The sequence below is a fragment of the Callospermophilus lateralis genome, chromosome 6 (genome assembly GCF_048772815.1).
Source record: "Callospermophilus lateralis isolate mCalLat2 chromosome 6, mCalLat2.hap1, whole genome shotgun sequence".
In the NCBI taxonomy this organism is placed as follows: domain Eukaryota; kingdom Metazoa; phylum Chordata; class Mammalia; order Rodentia; family Sciuridae; genus Callospermophilus; species Callospermophilus lateralis.
In genome coordinates, this window is record NC_135310.1 from 34,638,154 (window position 1) to 34,654,340 (window position 16,187).

At 34.7% G+C, this 16,187-nt stretch overlaps 1 protein-coding gene across 5 annotated transcripts in view; it reads right to left on the minus strand.

Moving 5' to 3' along the window:
* Window positions 1–16,187, minus strand: part of Enpp3 (ectonucleotide pyrophosphatase/phosphodiesterase 3) — a 94,914-nt gene that overhangs the window by 35,165 nt on the left and 43,562 nt on the right. For all 5 annotated transcript variants that reach the window (XM_076859731.2, XM_076859733.2, XM_076859732.2 and 2 more), the window contains 8 exons: window positions 14,029–14,108; window positions 11,789–11,908; window positions 11,143–11,252; window positions 9,395–9,460; window positions 8,587–8,659; window positions 2,998–3,106; window positions 1,689–1,817; window positions 1,275–1,306 (listed from right to left, as the gene is read on the minus strand). In XM_076859731.2, coding sequence (XP_076715846.2) covers window positions 1,275–1,306; window positions 1,689–1,817; window positions 2,998–3,106; window positions 8,587–8,659; window positions 9,395–9,460; window positions 11,143–11,252; window positions 11,789–11,908; window positions 14,029–14,108 — 719 coding nt within the window. The remainder of the gene's footprint in view (window positions 1–1,274; window positions 1,307–1,688; window positions 1,818–2,997; window positions 3,107–8,586; window positions 8,660–9,394; window positions 9,461–11,142; window positions 11,253–11,788; window positions 11,909–14,028; window positions 14,109–16,187) is intronic.

Below are 16,187 nucleotides of genomic sequence, written 5' to 3' on the forward strand. Positions count from 1 at the left end.
CTGGAGAAACCTAAAATGATCTTTGGTGGTAGATTCTTTGTTGTTTCGTGGGAGGTGGGGTTGGCTCAGGAGATTAAACTCAGCATGTTCTACTCTTCACCAGTAGGGGGCAAGATTGTCTATCACGTTTACTTAAGATCAAAGGATTAATGAGTAAAGGTGTAAGAGGAAAAAAAGAGTTATTAACACTCTGTAGGATTTCTGCTCCAGTCACTCCTGCTTGGACATTGCACCCCATTCTCACCATTTTTAATATAACTGCTGTCCATTTATACTTAAATAAATTTAATCTCATGCCAAGCAATAATAAATTCATAAATTCTACATCATAGATATATATTTGTGAATATATTTTAAGTATAGAACCGTTAAAAACTACCATACAAAGGGCCTGGATGTCTAGCTTAGTGGTACAGCACATGAAGCCCTTAGTTCAACTTCCCACACCATGAAAAAAAAAAAAAATTCCGTGAGTCTAAGATCCACTATTTTAGATATTCAGTTGCACAAAAACTGAGAGAAATGGTGTGACCTAAAGCTCACTAGCATACCCTTTTTAAAAAATTTAATTTTTAATTTGTTCTAATTAGTTATACATGACAACAGAAGGTATTTTGATACATTGTACACAAATGAAACACAACTTCTCCTTCCTCTGGCTGTACATGGTGCAGAGTCACACCAATAATGTAATCATACATGTATATAGGGTAATAATGTCTGTCTCATTCTATGCTTTTCCCCATCCCCATAGCCTCACCTCTCCTCTCATTTCCCTCTGCACAATCCAAAGTTCTGTCATTCTTCCCTAACACCCCCACCACACACACATACTATGGATCAGCATCTGCTTATCAGAGAAAATAATCAGCCTGGACTGGGGTTGTGGCTCAGTGGTAGAGTGCTTGCCTTGCATGTGTGAGACCCTGGGTTCAATCCTCAATACCACATAAAAATAAATAAACAAAATAAAGGTACTGTGTACAACTGAAAACTAAATATAAAAAAAAGAAAGAAAAAAAGAAAACAATCAGCCTTTTTGAAAAGGACATCATCCCTTTCAATGAAAACTAGGAGTCAGGGTCTATGTTACCCCAAACTAATTTCCTATATTGGTGTCAACTAGAAAATAAAAACTAAGATGAATATGCATGTTGATGGAGAATAAAAAATAAACTTCAAGTAGTTTACTGTCAGAAATACATGATACAAATTTCTCAGAACCCACATTAAGGTCATCACCATTAGATATATTAAGGAGACTATATACTTACACTGAGTTTCATAACAATTTCTTCAGAATTAACTGTTTCAAAAGAAAAGAATCACATTACAATCGATACTGGACAACAGCAAAAATTGTAAAGAACTAGGTGAATCTGACACATATTTATTAATAACTATGATATGGCAAAATTAAATAAAAGATGATTTCAAATGAAGAATTACTTTAGCACTTAAGAATAGAGTAGGATATATTTTAACTCAGCAATATTAGATATTACCATAGACTCTACAGATTGACTCTACTTAATCATGGGAATTTCTCATTGGCTTCTATGTGATCTTCCCAAAAAGGAAGGGACTTTATGGGAAAGTCCCCATGTGCTCTCAGAACCTTGGTTATGGTTACTCACTTTCAGTTTTACCCCCTTTTTCCCCTTTCATAGGAGTATCTTCATACTTACAAGTAAAAAAGTCCTCGGGTACATTTCTAGTCCTGATGCGAGGAGCAGGCCCTTCATACATATAGAAGTTTATTTGAGGAAAATAATCAGTCATATATTCCACCTTGTCACAAGCAGTCTGATCCATTCCTAAATTTAAAAAATAAATAAAGAAAAGAATAATCCACTGAGTGTATAAACAACAATTACATGTCTTTATAATATCTGATTGATATAAATGATACATTTTTAAATCAAAATAGCAACGTGTACTTTTATTAAATAATGCATTAGGAATGTAGGAATTTATAAATCTTTTTTTCAAAGGTATTATTTAAATTTAAATCAGCAGCATGTGCTCCAAAAGGATTTGGCAGTCAAATCTTTTTTTTAAAAGGAGCATATTCATGTATTATTATTATTATTATTAATTTTTTTTTGTTGACAGAGTCTTCAGACTGCAAGTAATTTTCTACTTTTAACAAAACAGATCCCCTTGATTTTAAAACAATAAAGTATTAGGGGATCGTTCTGGAAATTTAAAAGACACAATACTGTGTTTCAGAGTTCTTCAAACCACTCCCACACCCCACCCTGTTCTTTTTACTGTGCTGGAGTTTCTCTTTGAATGTCTTTCTCAAGAAAAGAGCTGACCACCCTAGCTAGAAAAGGGTCCCATCTGCTTCATGAACTTATGAACACCCCCAGTCTAGTAGAGTACCAGGGATTGCATAGTACGTAAATATTAAATATAAATATTAAATATTTGTGGAATGAATGAGTACTTTACAACCATGCGAATGCATTCTATGTGCAGGACAGGGAGTAGCTGTTATTTCACTTCCTTTAAAGATCAGGTTTACGAAACTCAAGAATTAACTTCGAGCAGAGAAATCTGAGGGGACAGGACTTCACAGACAAAATGCTAAGTTAAGCATACAAATTAAAGAAGAAAAAGAGAGTGGCAGAACTTGCCAATATAATAAATTGCAGCCAACCTACATTAAGGAATTACTAGCTGAAAAAAGTTACAAAAAGTTCTTTTTAGATTGAATAACAACCCAACCACAACCCTATTAAGTACTTTCAATTCCATTTTACAGAAAAAAAAAGTAAGTGAAAAGATTTTGAGTAATGTTAAATAAATAAATTAGAAATTTTAATTGAGTCCTCTTTTCTTCATAATCTACCAGAAAATTCATTCTTTTCTTCTTCAAGAGTTTCTAGGTGTAGAAATGCAGATTTTAAATTATCATTATTATTTTTGTACAATCCCTAAAATGACAAACTATAATCAATGTTGAAATATGATTTAAAAAAAGAAGCATACCATGGTCAGCCAAAATGATTATGTTCACACAATTGTGTAAATTCCGCTGTTTTAGGCCTTCCATCAACAATCCAAAGGTACTATCCACTAACTGTAAGGCTTTAAGTAACTAAAATCAAACAAACAAACAAACAAACAGAATTAAGATAGTCTTCATGAATTGTTTTAATTACCCAAATAATTATTTAATCAAGTAAAAACTAAATACATTCTTTTTCTCTAAAATGGTGGGTTTTTGAAATAGAACTTCAGAGCCCAGCACCCATGCTACCATACTTACCAAATACCAATTCCATAAATATCTATAAACAAAGGATTGAGCTGTATTTCCTATAAAGGAAAATGCTGTACAAGTCAATAAATACATGAAGCAATGTTAAATGTCAAATAAACACTTTTTAACTGTCAATGTTTTCATAAGAATTGCTAATAGTAGAAAGGGGGATCCCAGTTGTGTCTAAGATAAGCAAAGGGCTATATTCATTCTGGAAGATCATGTGACAATGGGTAACCAGAGAGTTGAAAATGAGCATACTCTGGAATTTAATAATTCTACTTTTGGGTATTTGTCCTAGTAAATACTTAAGGTACACATGGAGATTATATGCAGAGATAGTCATCACATTGTTGATTTGTAATTTGAATCCTGGGGAAAATAAATTATAGCAATGCTTTAGAACACATACTCTACAGCCCTTACAAAACATTTTTAAAAGAATAAAAACATAGAAAAATACTTACAATAGTGAAAAGCAAACTGTATACACACCCATACGTATTGCATAATCCTGATTTTGTCCTTAATATATTTAGTATTTCTTAGTAAACATATATGCACAGAAAACTAAAAGAAAATATATCATTTGAAGTTCATTATATTTTATTGTTTATATTCTTTGTCTTATTAGATTTTTCTACACACACACACACACACACACACACACACACACACACACACTACATTGCACTGACCTAAAATTTTAAGTAAATTTTGCTGATATAAACTTTTCAGTAATTTTTTCAGTAAATGAGAAAGTGTAACAGCATTGGATTGGGGAACATGTTAATTTCTCATAATACTACAAGAACAATAATTGTCTTTTTTTCCTCTATTCCTCCTTCTCTCCCTCCCACTCCTCACTGCTTCTCCCCCTTCCTTCTACTTCTTCCTATTCCTTCTTATTCTTTTTGAGAAAAAAATTTTACAAGCCAGACAGATTTAAGAGATTCTGTGCATTATCTCATGAAATCCTCACAGCAAACAGGCATGAATATATTATTGTAACTTATGCTATTGGAACTTACAGCTGTAAGGCCTGGAAACTTGAGGTTTAAAGAAATTAAATAACATATTCGTGGTCCCACTGTTAAGAGACAGGACTTAAACCATGCTGGACATGCTGCTAAACTCACCACTGACTCCAAGGTACTTTCCTGATCTTTCTGACTTGTCAATGAGGTTTCTACCTGTTTCCACAGCATAATATTCCCATTTACATAGTCATTCTACTCATTCCTCCAAAACATACTAAGAACCCATCTTAGCCTCCTATTCTAGCACCCTGGCACACTGCCACCATCTGAGTATGTATTTGCCTCCCAAGAAGGTCAGTACAAGATCTTCCATGTTTCCTAAACCTCTCAAGGTTTCTAAACCTGAAGACTTTTTTTTTTTTTTTTTTGTATTAGAGATTGAATCTAGCGATACTCTATGACTAAGCTATATTCTCAGAGCATTTATTTTTTATTTTGAGACAGGGTCTCACTAAGGTATCCAGGCAGCCTCAACTTGCAATCTTCCTGCCTTAATCTCCCAAGTAGCTGGGATTACAGGTATGCACCATTGCACCTGATTAATTAAAGTCTTTCACAAAGTACACAATCCATAAAACAAAAGAGCAGCTTTTGGTATGGTAAGGTAATGAACAAGGACATAATGCTTGCAGTGGTGAGGCAAACCAATTTGGGGTTGTACACACCTTTAGAAACTGTTTCCTCCCATGAAACCATGACTATTTACTCTTACAGTGAAAACAGTATAATCCTGGTATAATGATTAAGTGGCAAGAACCCTAATGAACAATTGTGCTTTGGATCCAGCAGGCCCTCTTTGTAAAGCTGATTTCAAGGCTATAGAAGATCCAGTTGGCAGGAAGCTCTCTACAGTCATTACAATGATCTTCTTTTCAAAAGGCACAACATCCTTCTGCACTTATTCTACCCCCACATGGAGACAGAATAAGTAGTGTTCTTCAGTGTTCTGAAATTCACCCACCACATACATGAATATAACCAACATTTAAGCCAATCTGTTTAAATTTTTCTTTTCTGAACTTTTTCTTCCCAACTTTTCATTCCATCTAATTATTTCTTTGTCAATAATGAATAACAGTTGAATCTTATTGAAGTATGTAGAGCATCATCTGAAGTCATTCATAACCAGTCAGTATACTCTGCAACCAGTTCATCTTCTATATTTCAACAATCATTGGAATGAATTTGGCATTAAGAAATTCTTGGTTTTACTATATTTCCAATGCCTCTCCTATCTGTCCCTGCCATCCAAATACTAACATCCTCTATTTCTTGCTTTCATGAAGCTTTTTCAATAATCTTCCCATTTAAAATTGTTTAAGCTACCAAATTTTAATAATTCACAATTTTTAACCTTAATGGCCTCTTTTAACAACAACAACAACAAAAAACCCTATTTATATATTTACTCATTATTTCCCTTATTTGTCATTTCAACATGGTGTTTGGCAGTAAAGGCACCATTTCTTTAACCCTAGAAATTCTTAGCACAATATTAGCCTTGTTTAAAGTAGGCTTTAAAAGGATAGCAGAGCAAGAAGTGTTTTGATAACGAAAAAATCTAGAACAATTTAATAAGCTTAGTGAGTAGACCAAAACAAACTAAAATAATCTTTTTACTTTTTATTTTTATATCATATTAATCCTGAGTTAAGGTATTTGATTAAAAATAACAAATAATAATAATAAAGTCATGAAGTCTTTCAAATTTCTCCATTTTGCCTCTTCTTCCTGAGTTTTAAATGAAGCTTGGTATGGAACCAACCTAGGTGTCCTTCAACTGATGAATGGATAAAGAAAATGTGGTATATATACAAAATGGAATATTACTTAGCCATAAAGAAAAAGGAAATTATGGAACTAGAGACTATCATGCTAAGTCAAATAAGCCAATCCCTAAAAGCCAAAGGCTGAAAGTTCTCTCTGATATGTGGATGCTAACACAAAACAAGGGCGGGGATAGAGAGAACAGAAGTTCATTGGATTAGACAAAGGGGAATGAAGGGAAGGGAGGGGGGACAGGTATGGGAAAGACAGTAGAATAAATCAGACATAACTTTCCTTCGTTCACATATGAATATATGACCAGTGTAACTTCATATTATGTACAACTACAAGAATGGGAAGTTATACTCCATGTATGTATAATATATTAAAATACACTCTACTGTCATGTATAACTAAAATGAACAAATAAAATTTTTTAAGAAATGAAACTTGGACTTTATTCCTCCTCAGTTTTCACTATTCACTCCATCCTAAGAGTATCTCTACTTCCAGGCACCATCTATTTGCTACCAAACTTCTCTGATCTTTATTTCCTTTGAGCTTTAAATATTCATTCGGTTGCCTTCTGAACATACTCATTTGGATGTCCCTCTACTGCAAATAAGCAACTCTCTTCAACTTATTCGCCAGCAGTGTTCTCATTAATGTAAATGGATCCATCATTATCTACTTGCTGGAGTAAGATAGAAACCAGAAACACATCATTTCTGTACCACCCACCTCACCCACCTTATACCAAGTCACACCAAGTCTATCTCAAATGTATCTGTTTCTATCCATGATGGTTGCCACTACCCTAGTATCCAGGTCATTACTGTATCCCTTCTGGAATGTTGCAAAAGCTATTCATTTTCTCCCCACTTTCCCTCTATACAATAAAAATGATCTATAAATACACACAAATCTGGTCCTTCGTTTTCCTGATTATAACACCTCAATGCTTCCTATTGAATTTTTTGTGGCTTGAAAACACTTGCATGATTTGCTGCTGCCTTCTCTGAATTTCCTCTTAGCCCTCTCCTCTGGTTCCCAACTCTCAAGACATTGGTGGGATATTATACTTACAGAGGATTTCAAACTGTACCTGGCACAGAGTAGCATGTGATAAAGGTTAGCTGCTGTTATTTTTATTGTTATCATTATTTATGGAGTCATCTAACCACCAGATTGTCTGTGCATTTGTTCATTATGTTTTCCTCTGGTATCCTCAGCTTCTTCTTCAATTGGGCCATCTTCAAATTATGCTTCCTTTTTGTCACTCAGAGGAGACCCCACTAGCCAGTACCAATTCTCATCCCACTCTGGACCAGAACCTCTTCATAGACTTCTCAAGGCATTCAGATCTCTTCTTTTGCAATGCTTTTCAGAATTAAAACTTACTTGGGTGCTAAACTAGAGCACTGAATGGGGGTGGGAAGAAGGAACTGATACCTAACCTAAGCCAGCTATATTATAGAGGGCAGATAAATACAGATAGAGCATCCCCTCTCAAATGATTAATCATATCAAACATGGATAACAATTAGACTAGAAAAAAAGAAATACTGAATATGTTTTAGTTCGTTACTGAGTAATTTATCTTTAGAGTAAACTGAATTAGGGTAATATTCTGTGATATAGTCTAGAGTGGTACTGCAATACAGAAGAGGCTCACAGTCTTGGTGAGTTCTGAGTAGACTCACTGCTTTGTGATACTTTGTATTAGGAAGGAAGGAAAAAAATTCTCTGATAAATAGCAAAGGCATGCAGCCAGATTACATATGCTTGCATTCCAATTGAGGACAATTCTTAAATGAGTTTCCATGGGATAGGGAAATGCCATCATACTCATGGGATTTTTTGCAGCTTTGCACTATGTCCAAGACCATAAATGCTTTGGTGAAGTTCATAACAGAAAATGACTTGTTTTTTTTTATTTATTTAATTTTTTTTTTTTTTGCTGAAAGCAGTATTTAAGGACTATATTTGTATGGAGAATCATAGCAGAATGTTCTAACTAATGAAGAAACTAATATTAGAGTTCCTTCCAATGATAAATATGGGCCCAGGAGGATAATGAATGTGCCCAAGGCAATAACATTGTCTAAGTATAAGGAACTTATGAATGCAACCATGTATGAGTAGACAGCTGGATATACCACAGAGAACTTGCAAGTGTTCGCTAGAATTGGGCCACATTAGCATGCTGAATTGGCTCTTGCAGTATCTAACCCTGATGTTTTCATTTTATGAAATAAAAGAGTGATGCTGAAGTCTTCAGTGTTTATTATAAGAATCAAGATGTGGTTAATTAGTCAGTTGTCCTTTCTAGAATTTAAATTGTTTTGTAGTTTAAAAAGCAGAGATCTTTTTAGACTTTCATTTATTTTGAAACTGCTCATGTATTTATCAGATACATTTATGTACAGTAGAAATGATAAGATACTTTAAAAAAATTGTTGGGTAGGGTTAGATGGTTTTCCATTTGTTTTAAAAATAAAAACTTACTTTGCCACTGACGGGCCCCTCGTCATGTCCTGCAGAATCAGGCTCTTCCACATATATGGTATAAAAATTGGGTCTACGGGTAAAAATTAAACAGAAAGACATTAAAAATTTGGAATAAACCTGCAGCAAAATCTGGGGTTTTGTAGATCTTGAATATGCTAGCCAATCTTTTTCTCTCTGGCTTTCTCCATATTCAGGTCCATGGTGGCACTTGGCCCAAAATGGAATTGGTTTCCTAACAGGAAGTAAATAAGACCTGCCAGGATGTAAGCATTGGTCTGCCTCAGCTGTGAAAATCTGTCTTGTTCTTACAGTTAGGACGTCTCTGGGTGTGCCCAAGCCTGGTTTCTGACTTTTTGCTGGCTTTCTCTTCTACTACACCAAGCCCTTTTTTGGATGTCTGGGTTCTGGTGTGCTGTTTACTTCCAATTCCCTTTCAGAAGACTCTGACTCCAGCCTGTTATCATGGCCTTGTGCAAGCACCTGATTCCTGGGGTCTGTCCTTAGAAGTGAGTGTCAGATCCAGTTTCAGCTCTGCCCCACATCTTCCTACATCTTCCCACATCTCCCACATCTTCCTCTGTGATATTTGCCTCTTTTCTCTTGCACTGGCTGTATTTCTGCAGTTAATAGTCATTGTCAACCATGTCTTCAAGAGCACCAGACCTGAGAAATAACTCTTGAAAAATGCCCATTAAAAGGCAATAGCAAGTATTTTCAAAAATTGTCAGTAAGGATAAAGAAAGAATTCCATTTCTGGCCCAAATGTACCCCATTATGCCAGCACTTCTCTGATACTAGGTATTACCTTTCAGCTTTGGGTAGGTCCAGCCATTTTAATAAAGTAGAGACTCTCTCTCCATATGAGATCTTACTGGAAAAAAAAGAGTAAATATAATTTTAAAAACTTAATTGAATCAAGAATAATTCCATTCTATTCCTCCTCAGGATGATAGGTTAATATCTTCAGATATCTATTTTGTGATCCTATATGATCAAAATATTGAAAGGTATTCAGTATAACCCAAAGGATCACTAGTTTCAGTATTTATATATAATACACTAGCAGCACTGTATAGTAAATGTACAATGCTTTGTTTCTTCCTTGTCCTTCTCTCCTTCAATTTTTCCCAACTAAACACTCAGTTTATTAATTTTTATTCAGTTATATATTTATACATACTGAGCATCTATTGCCAGACACTATTTGTTCATTTGAAACAAAATTTATCAGTTGAGTAGACCAAAGATTATATCACCACAGAGGAAGACAAGAAACAAACAATATAGTTAATATGCAAATTCCATATTATATTTAGGGGTGAAAAATGCTTTAGAAAAAAGAAAACTACAGCAGAGTAAGGGGCCCTGAGAAACTGGGGTGGGAGTGATTTAGAATTCTAAATCTGGGTGTGTTTGAAGTAAGACAATATTGAGAATTTTTTAGCACCACTGAAAGAAGTGAGAGTGTGGGCATGTGAATCCAGGGAAGAAGTCATCTCAGACAGGGGGAAGAGCTGGTGCAAAGGCCTTACAGTGGAAGTAAGCTTGGTGTGCTGAGATCCACTGAGGAAGTCTGAGTAAGCATTGGGGGCAGTAGTCAGACAGCAGGTCTGAGGATGGTGGTTGTCATCTCACAGAGAGTCTTAAAGGCTTTTACTCTGACTGATCCAGGGAGCCACTGAAATTTTTCATGCAAAGGAGTACCATAATTAGACTTGCATTTTAAAGAAATCTTTTTGGCTGGTTAAATAAGATAAATTACATTGGGGAAGAAACAGAGAAATATATAAAAAGGCAATTGTAGAATATAGCTCAAACCAGAATGGTAATACTGGAGACTCTGAGACTGCATTCATCTTTGTTATGGTTTAGATTAGGTATTCTCCAAAAGCTCATGTGTGAGACAATGCAAGAAAGTTTAGAGATAAAATGATTGGGTTATAAAAGGTTTAACCTAGTCAGTGTATTAATGCCCTGATAGGTATTAACTTGGAGGTAACTGTAGACAGGTAGAGCATGATTGAAGGAGGTGGATCACTGGAGGCATGCTTTAGGTTTTTTATTTGTCCTTATTGAGTGAAGCTGGCTCTTTCTACTTCATGGTGGCCAAGGGCCATGCTCTCAGCTGCTTTCCTTCCAGCACATTGAGCCCTAGGGAATAGAGTCAGCTATCTATGCATGCAGCCCCCAAATGAATTTTTCCTCCTCCACTTGTTCTTGTCAGGTCTTTTGATCACAGCTGTAAAAAAAACTGACTTAAACAATTGTGAATTACAACCCAAAGCATTTCTGACAAATAGAATGACAGATGAGAGAGAAGAAACAATGACTCCAAGGTATTTGACCCAAACGACCAGAAAAATAGAATTCCCATCAAGATTAAGACAAAAAGGGGCTGGGGTAGAGGAGCTCAGTGTAGAACATGTAATGTGCTTAGCATGCACATGGACCTGGGTTCAATCCCTAGCCATTAACAACAACAAAAAAAGACACACACAAAAAATCCTAATCATTCCTGCTTAGATGGGCCCTTATCTGAAAGTGCTTTAATACCCATTGTAATCCTTATATATTGTAGGAAAGGAGCCATTAATAGCCACATCTGATCCTGGCCAGTAGTAGGCAGCAGCTTTTAAACCTTGGTACATTGCTGTCAGCCATATCTATAAAAAGAGAAAACCGAGAATAAGTGAACATCAATAGGATAATTAGTTGGCATTGAAATGGTACAATTTATTGGAAACAACAATTTCAGCTGCAAAACTTATAATAATTATTAAAACTTGTCTTTGCAGAGGCTAAAATACATAAATATTCAAGTATCTGCCTCAAAAATTAAAAAATGTGGTAAAGCAGTAGGAACAGGTTCTTTTTTTTCAAACTGATGAAATTATAAGATTCTTCTTTCCCTTTAAAAGAATTGCAAAATATTATGAGGAAAAAATCAGATAATTTTTCTAAGTAATTTCTAGATGGATATATTTATAATATAAAACTCAAGTTTCAACATAAGAGTGAATAATAACAAATGTTGAAATTTTTCAAATAATAATAATAAATAGTGATGAAACACCTTCAGAACCCAGCCCTTGGAGTCAAGCTGGATAATTTAAACTAAAAATGGAACAAGAAGATTGATCCATTATCACATAGGTATAATGGGGGGTACTCTGGATGCCATGAATAGAATGCTACATACTGGTTGCCCCTTCCACCAGGCTGGGTTATTTTTCTCCTCTGAAGAAAGTGAAAAATTCTTGTTGAGATGTACATCATACATATTATTGTCAATGATACCATGTGATTCTGGATACAAGCCCTAAAATGTAATTAAAAAAAAGAGTGACAGATAAAATTATTTTAGTAATTACTGCTTATTAAAGTCAAATGTATATTTAAGTTAAAAACTGTAAGATCTATAACTCATATCTAGGAAGGATGTCAAGTACCTCTCAATATAAAATACCTGGATCTGAACTCAAATATGAGGTTACCTAGCCAGATATAGACAGTTTTTTTGCTTCTAGTTCTGCCACGGTATACAGTAGCAAACAAAGGACATTAGGTGGATGTTCTGCATTGATGGTGTTAGTAACTATTCATCAACAAAGTTGCCCATAATATAATAATAATTATCCACTGTTTATATTAGCAACAGTCATAAGAAATTTACTAGATAGCAGCTTTCAATTACCAAATATTTGACTAAATGAGATTAAAGCTGGTTAACAGTGTTTTAGAAAGAGCCTGCCCAGTCTCTGTCCATCCTCTTTTCCATTCATCCATTCCTCTATCAATCCAATCATTCAGTCAATTTATATATAGCCATTCAATTATTCTACACATTTTCATTGAATACTATTATATCTCCTATAATCATAACTACTTTTAGACAGATTCTAGGGTTATCCATTTAGAACATCACTATTTATATGACATAGATATCATATAAATTAATATCTTGTATATAATCTTTTATTCATATATATGTATGTGTATTATATGTATTATGTATTTATATTTATGTGTGTATATGTATATTGTCAATTCTTATTATTCAAGGTAGTTATGTTCTCTAACATTGTGATAAACACTGAATTACCAAATACTAAACCATTACTTCTAGGAGAAAACATAGGGTTAGGTTTGTGAAGACCTCTGGCATGACATTTTTGTGTATTGATCATTACATTACCTTCTCTGTTTCTGAAAAATGGCACTTATTTAATATATATTTTTTAGCTCACTGTACCCATGCCTGAATGAAGTTTACCTAATGCATGATCTTCTCTGTAAGGCATGTCAAGGCCTGCTTGCTATAGGTACATAGGTGGCACTTCAGCATTATGATTGGGGGCCATTTTAAATGACAAAATCACCAATAAGAAGAACAAACATGAAAAACATGACTGTTGACATCATGAGAACTAAAACAAGAGGACAGGCATGCTGCCTTGTATACCTCAGCTGGGAACATGTGCATCAGGCAACTCACATGGCTCCTGGGCATATTCACAAGTGACCAAAAATGCACTACATTTGTGGATCAGTGGTTACAAATAAATTTTAGAAAGCAGATGAATTTGAAAACACAAAATCTGCAAACAATGAGGCTATATACATACAAACATACAATTATTTAAAATTTTAATCAGTCATAGTTATCATTCCATAGTAATAAAATACTATTATGCAAAATAGTAAAGACACAAATATCTTTTGGTGATAAAGGCTGAAGCAGAGGACTCATAAGATGTGTTCCAAATCTATAAATCTCAATTTTCCTTTGAGTTCATTTGAATAATTTCAGTTACATCTTTTCATGTATTAAGGGAAATTTACTCTTTTTAGTTGTTTTATCTAAAGAGATGTTGTTTATCTAAAGAATCAGTATGAGTTCATTCATGAAACATGAGTCTTTATTAAGTTAGACATCATAAAAAGACTAATGAAAGCAACATTTCCACGTCACAGTGGTGATGAAGTTTACCTAACCCATGATTTCTCTGTAAGGCATGTTGAGTCCTACTTGCTATAGGAACACCAGATGGCACTTCAGTACTATGACTGGGGGGCATTTTAAACAGGAAAATAACCGATAAGAAGCACATATAACTTACCATTCTCAGTAGACCTTCAGTTAAATAAAGGGCAATAAAAAGGCCAGAGGAGAAAGGTATTTCACAGAGGTTATTCTGGCCTCATACAAAGGTGAATTAACCAAATGCAAGGACACTCACTCAAAGTTAATGTCTCACAGCACACTGCAGCCTCCTGTTGAACCATGCCTCCCCAGCTGAATTAGCCATGAACTATCATTGCATGTACTTGTGAAGTATGTGGACTGGAATTGGACAGTTCTTGCCCAATCACATTTGTCTGACATGGTTGGTTTCCTATCTGTGGCCTGTCAGTCTTCCCACTGGGCAAAGCACTTACCGTGACAATGGTGTAATGATTTGGGAAGGTTTTGGTAGGATATACAGCTCTCATGTATTTTGAATGAATTCCACATGTTTCTGGAACAAAGTACAGTGAGAAATTAGAAAGATGTCTCTTCCTTAGAAATATCTTGAATAATTAAAAATCTGAACATGATCTGGGCACAGTGACACATGCCTGTCATCACAGCTACTCAGGGAAGCTGAGGCAGGAAGATCACTAATTTGAGGATAGTGTGGTCAACTTAGTGAGACCTATGTCAAAATAAAACAAAAAGGGCCAGGGATGAAGCTCAGTTGTAGAGTGCTTTCCTAGCATGCACAAGGTCAGGGGTTCAATCCCCAACACCATTAAGCAAACAAATAATAGCCTGAACATGAAGGGTTTTCCCAGTAAACTAAAAAGTGGATCGAATAGGGAAATAGGCTGAAATCCTGACCCCTACACTTCTTCCATTCCAAAGAATGTCAGTTTTTAGGGAAGGAATGAGATACATCAAGGCCAATAAAATTTTTCTGTGAAGAGACAGATAATACATATGGTTTCTGTTTGAATAGCTCAACTCTGCCATGAAGCCACCAAAGCACTCATAGGCAATACACAAACTAATGAGCATGACTACGTTCTAATAAAATTTTATTGGTGGACATTGGAAACTTATTTTCATATTACAAGATATTCTTTTATTTAAAATGCAGAACAACTCTTAGCATATGACAGGCAATATGAAATCAAGCAGAGCAAACAGAATTTGGCCTGTTTGGACTGCTGATCCCTGAACTAAAGGTAATCTAAATTATATACTTAATTTGCTTTTTCTTTCTGACTCTGGTCATTACAGTAAGAATCTCTATATATCATGGCTTCTCAGCTGATAATTCCTATATGTAAAGTCTCCAACATAATAAAAATCAATACAACTGTCTAGGTAACTAAAGAGAGATTTGACATGTACAATTATATAAGCCCATGCCACATAGTAATGTTTGCAAAATGAGCTAACTTTACTGCTTATTATTTTCAATTCAGTTCCCATTTGATCTATAAAATTTCCTGTACTCTGTTGTTCACAAAATATGGCATTAATTTTGCTTTCATTGTTCTGTTATTTTCAATCTGTGCAGTAACCTTGTTTAAGGAGGTCAGAGCTACTGGAGCACATTGCTATTTCCTTTGCAGCAATAAAGTCCAAGAAATTTTCCATACCCAAATCCCACTGCCTCTAATTCTAAAGGAAAGCTTCCCAGTTACAGACTCTATTTAGGTTAAAAAAAAAAGTAAAATTGTTGGGCAAAAAGTAACAAACTTGCAGCTGGAAACAATGAATGTTTTCCCAAACAGGCATGTGGTTGGTCTCCTTCGCAGCCTCTGTTCAGTATTTCCAATACAATTCAGGAATTTCTTCCTCCAGAATATAGTCCCTATAAAGTTCACTACATGGGACCATTTGATAGGAAACAGGGAGATGGGGAAAAGGGAGTTCAAAAAGTTTACATTTTTAATAGTCACGCCAGATGACTCTGATATACCTGAGTTTGAAAGCTGCTCTGAAACTTGATTTATAAGGCATGATTTAAAATTAAAATAAACTTTATTTTTCTCTTTTCGTCAACAACATCAATAAATAATTCATGTCTTCAGTTAGGAGAAGACACATTTAATATTTTTTTTTGTTTAAAAGTCGTATGATAAGAAAATATAAAGGGGGCTAATCCTCTTGCATAATTGAAGAATTTAAGTGGTTGAAAAAGTTATAGAATGAACCAAGATACAAAGTCAGTTTTTTTTTATTTCCTTGGGTAGCAAACTCAAATTCTTTAATGCCCTAGGGTACAAAATAATACATAAACTAAGCAATAGTGTATAAAGTAAAATGTAAACTAAGCTGTAAGTACAGCGTAAATATGACACTGTTCTAGTTATAATGTTCTAAACAGGACACATCTCCTGACTACCTATAGACTCAGGTTACTATTTTGCATTTGAATCAGGCTACTGCAGAACATTCCATAAGAAACATGGTCTTCCAAAACTGTTTCTTCCAAAACTTAATAATCAAATTTATGATCAAATAGAATACTATTGGAAAGATGTGAAATAAACCAATGAGTAGTTATTTCTGTAGAAGAAAAAAGAAGATGATCAGGAAAAAAGGT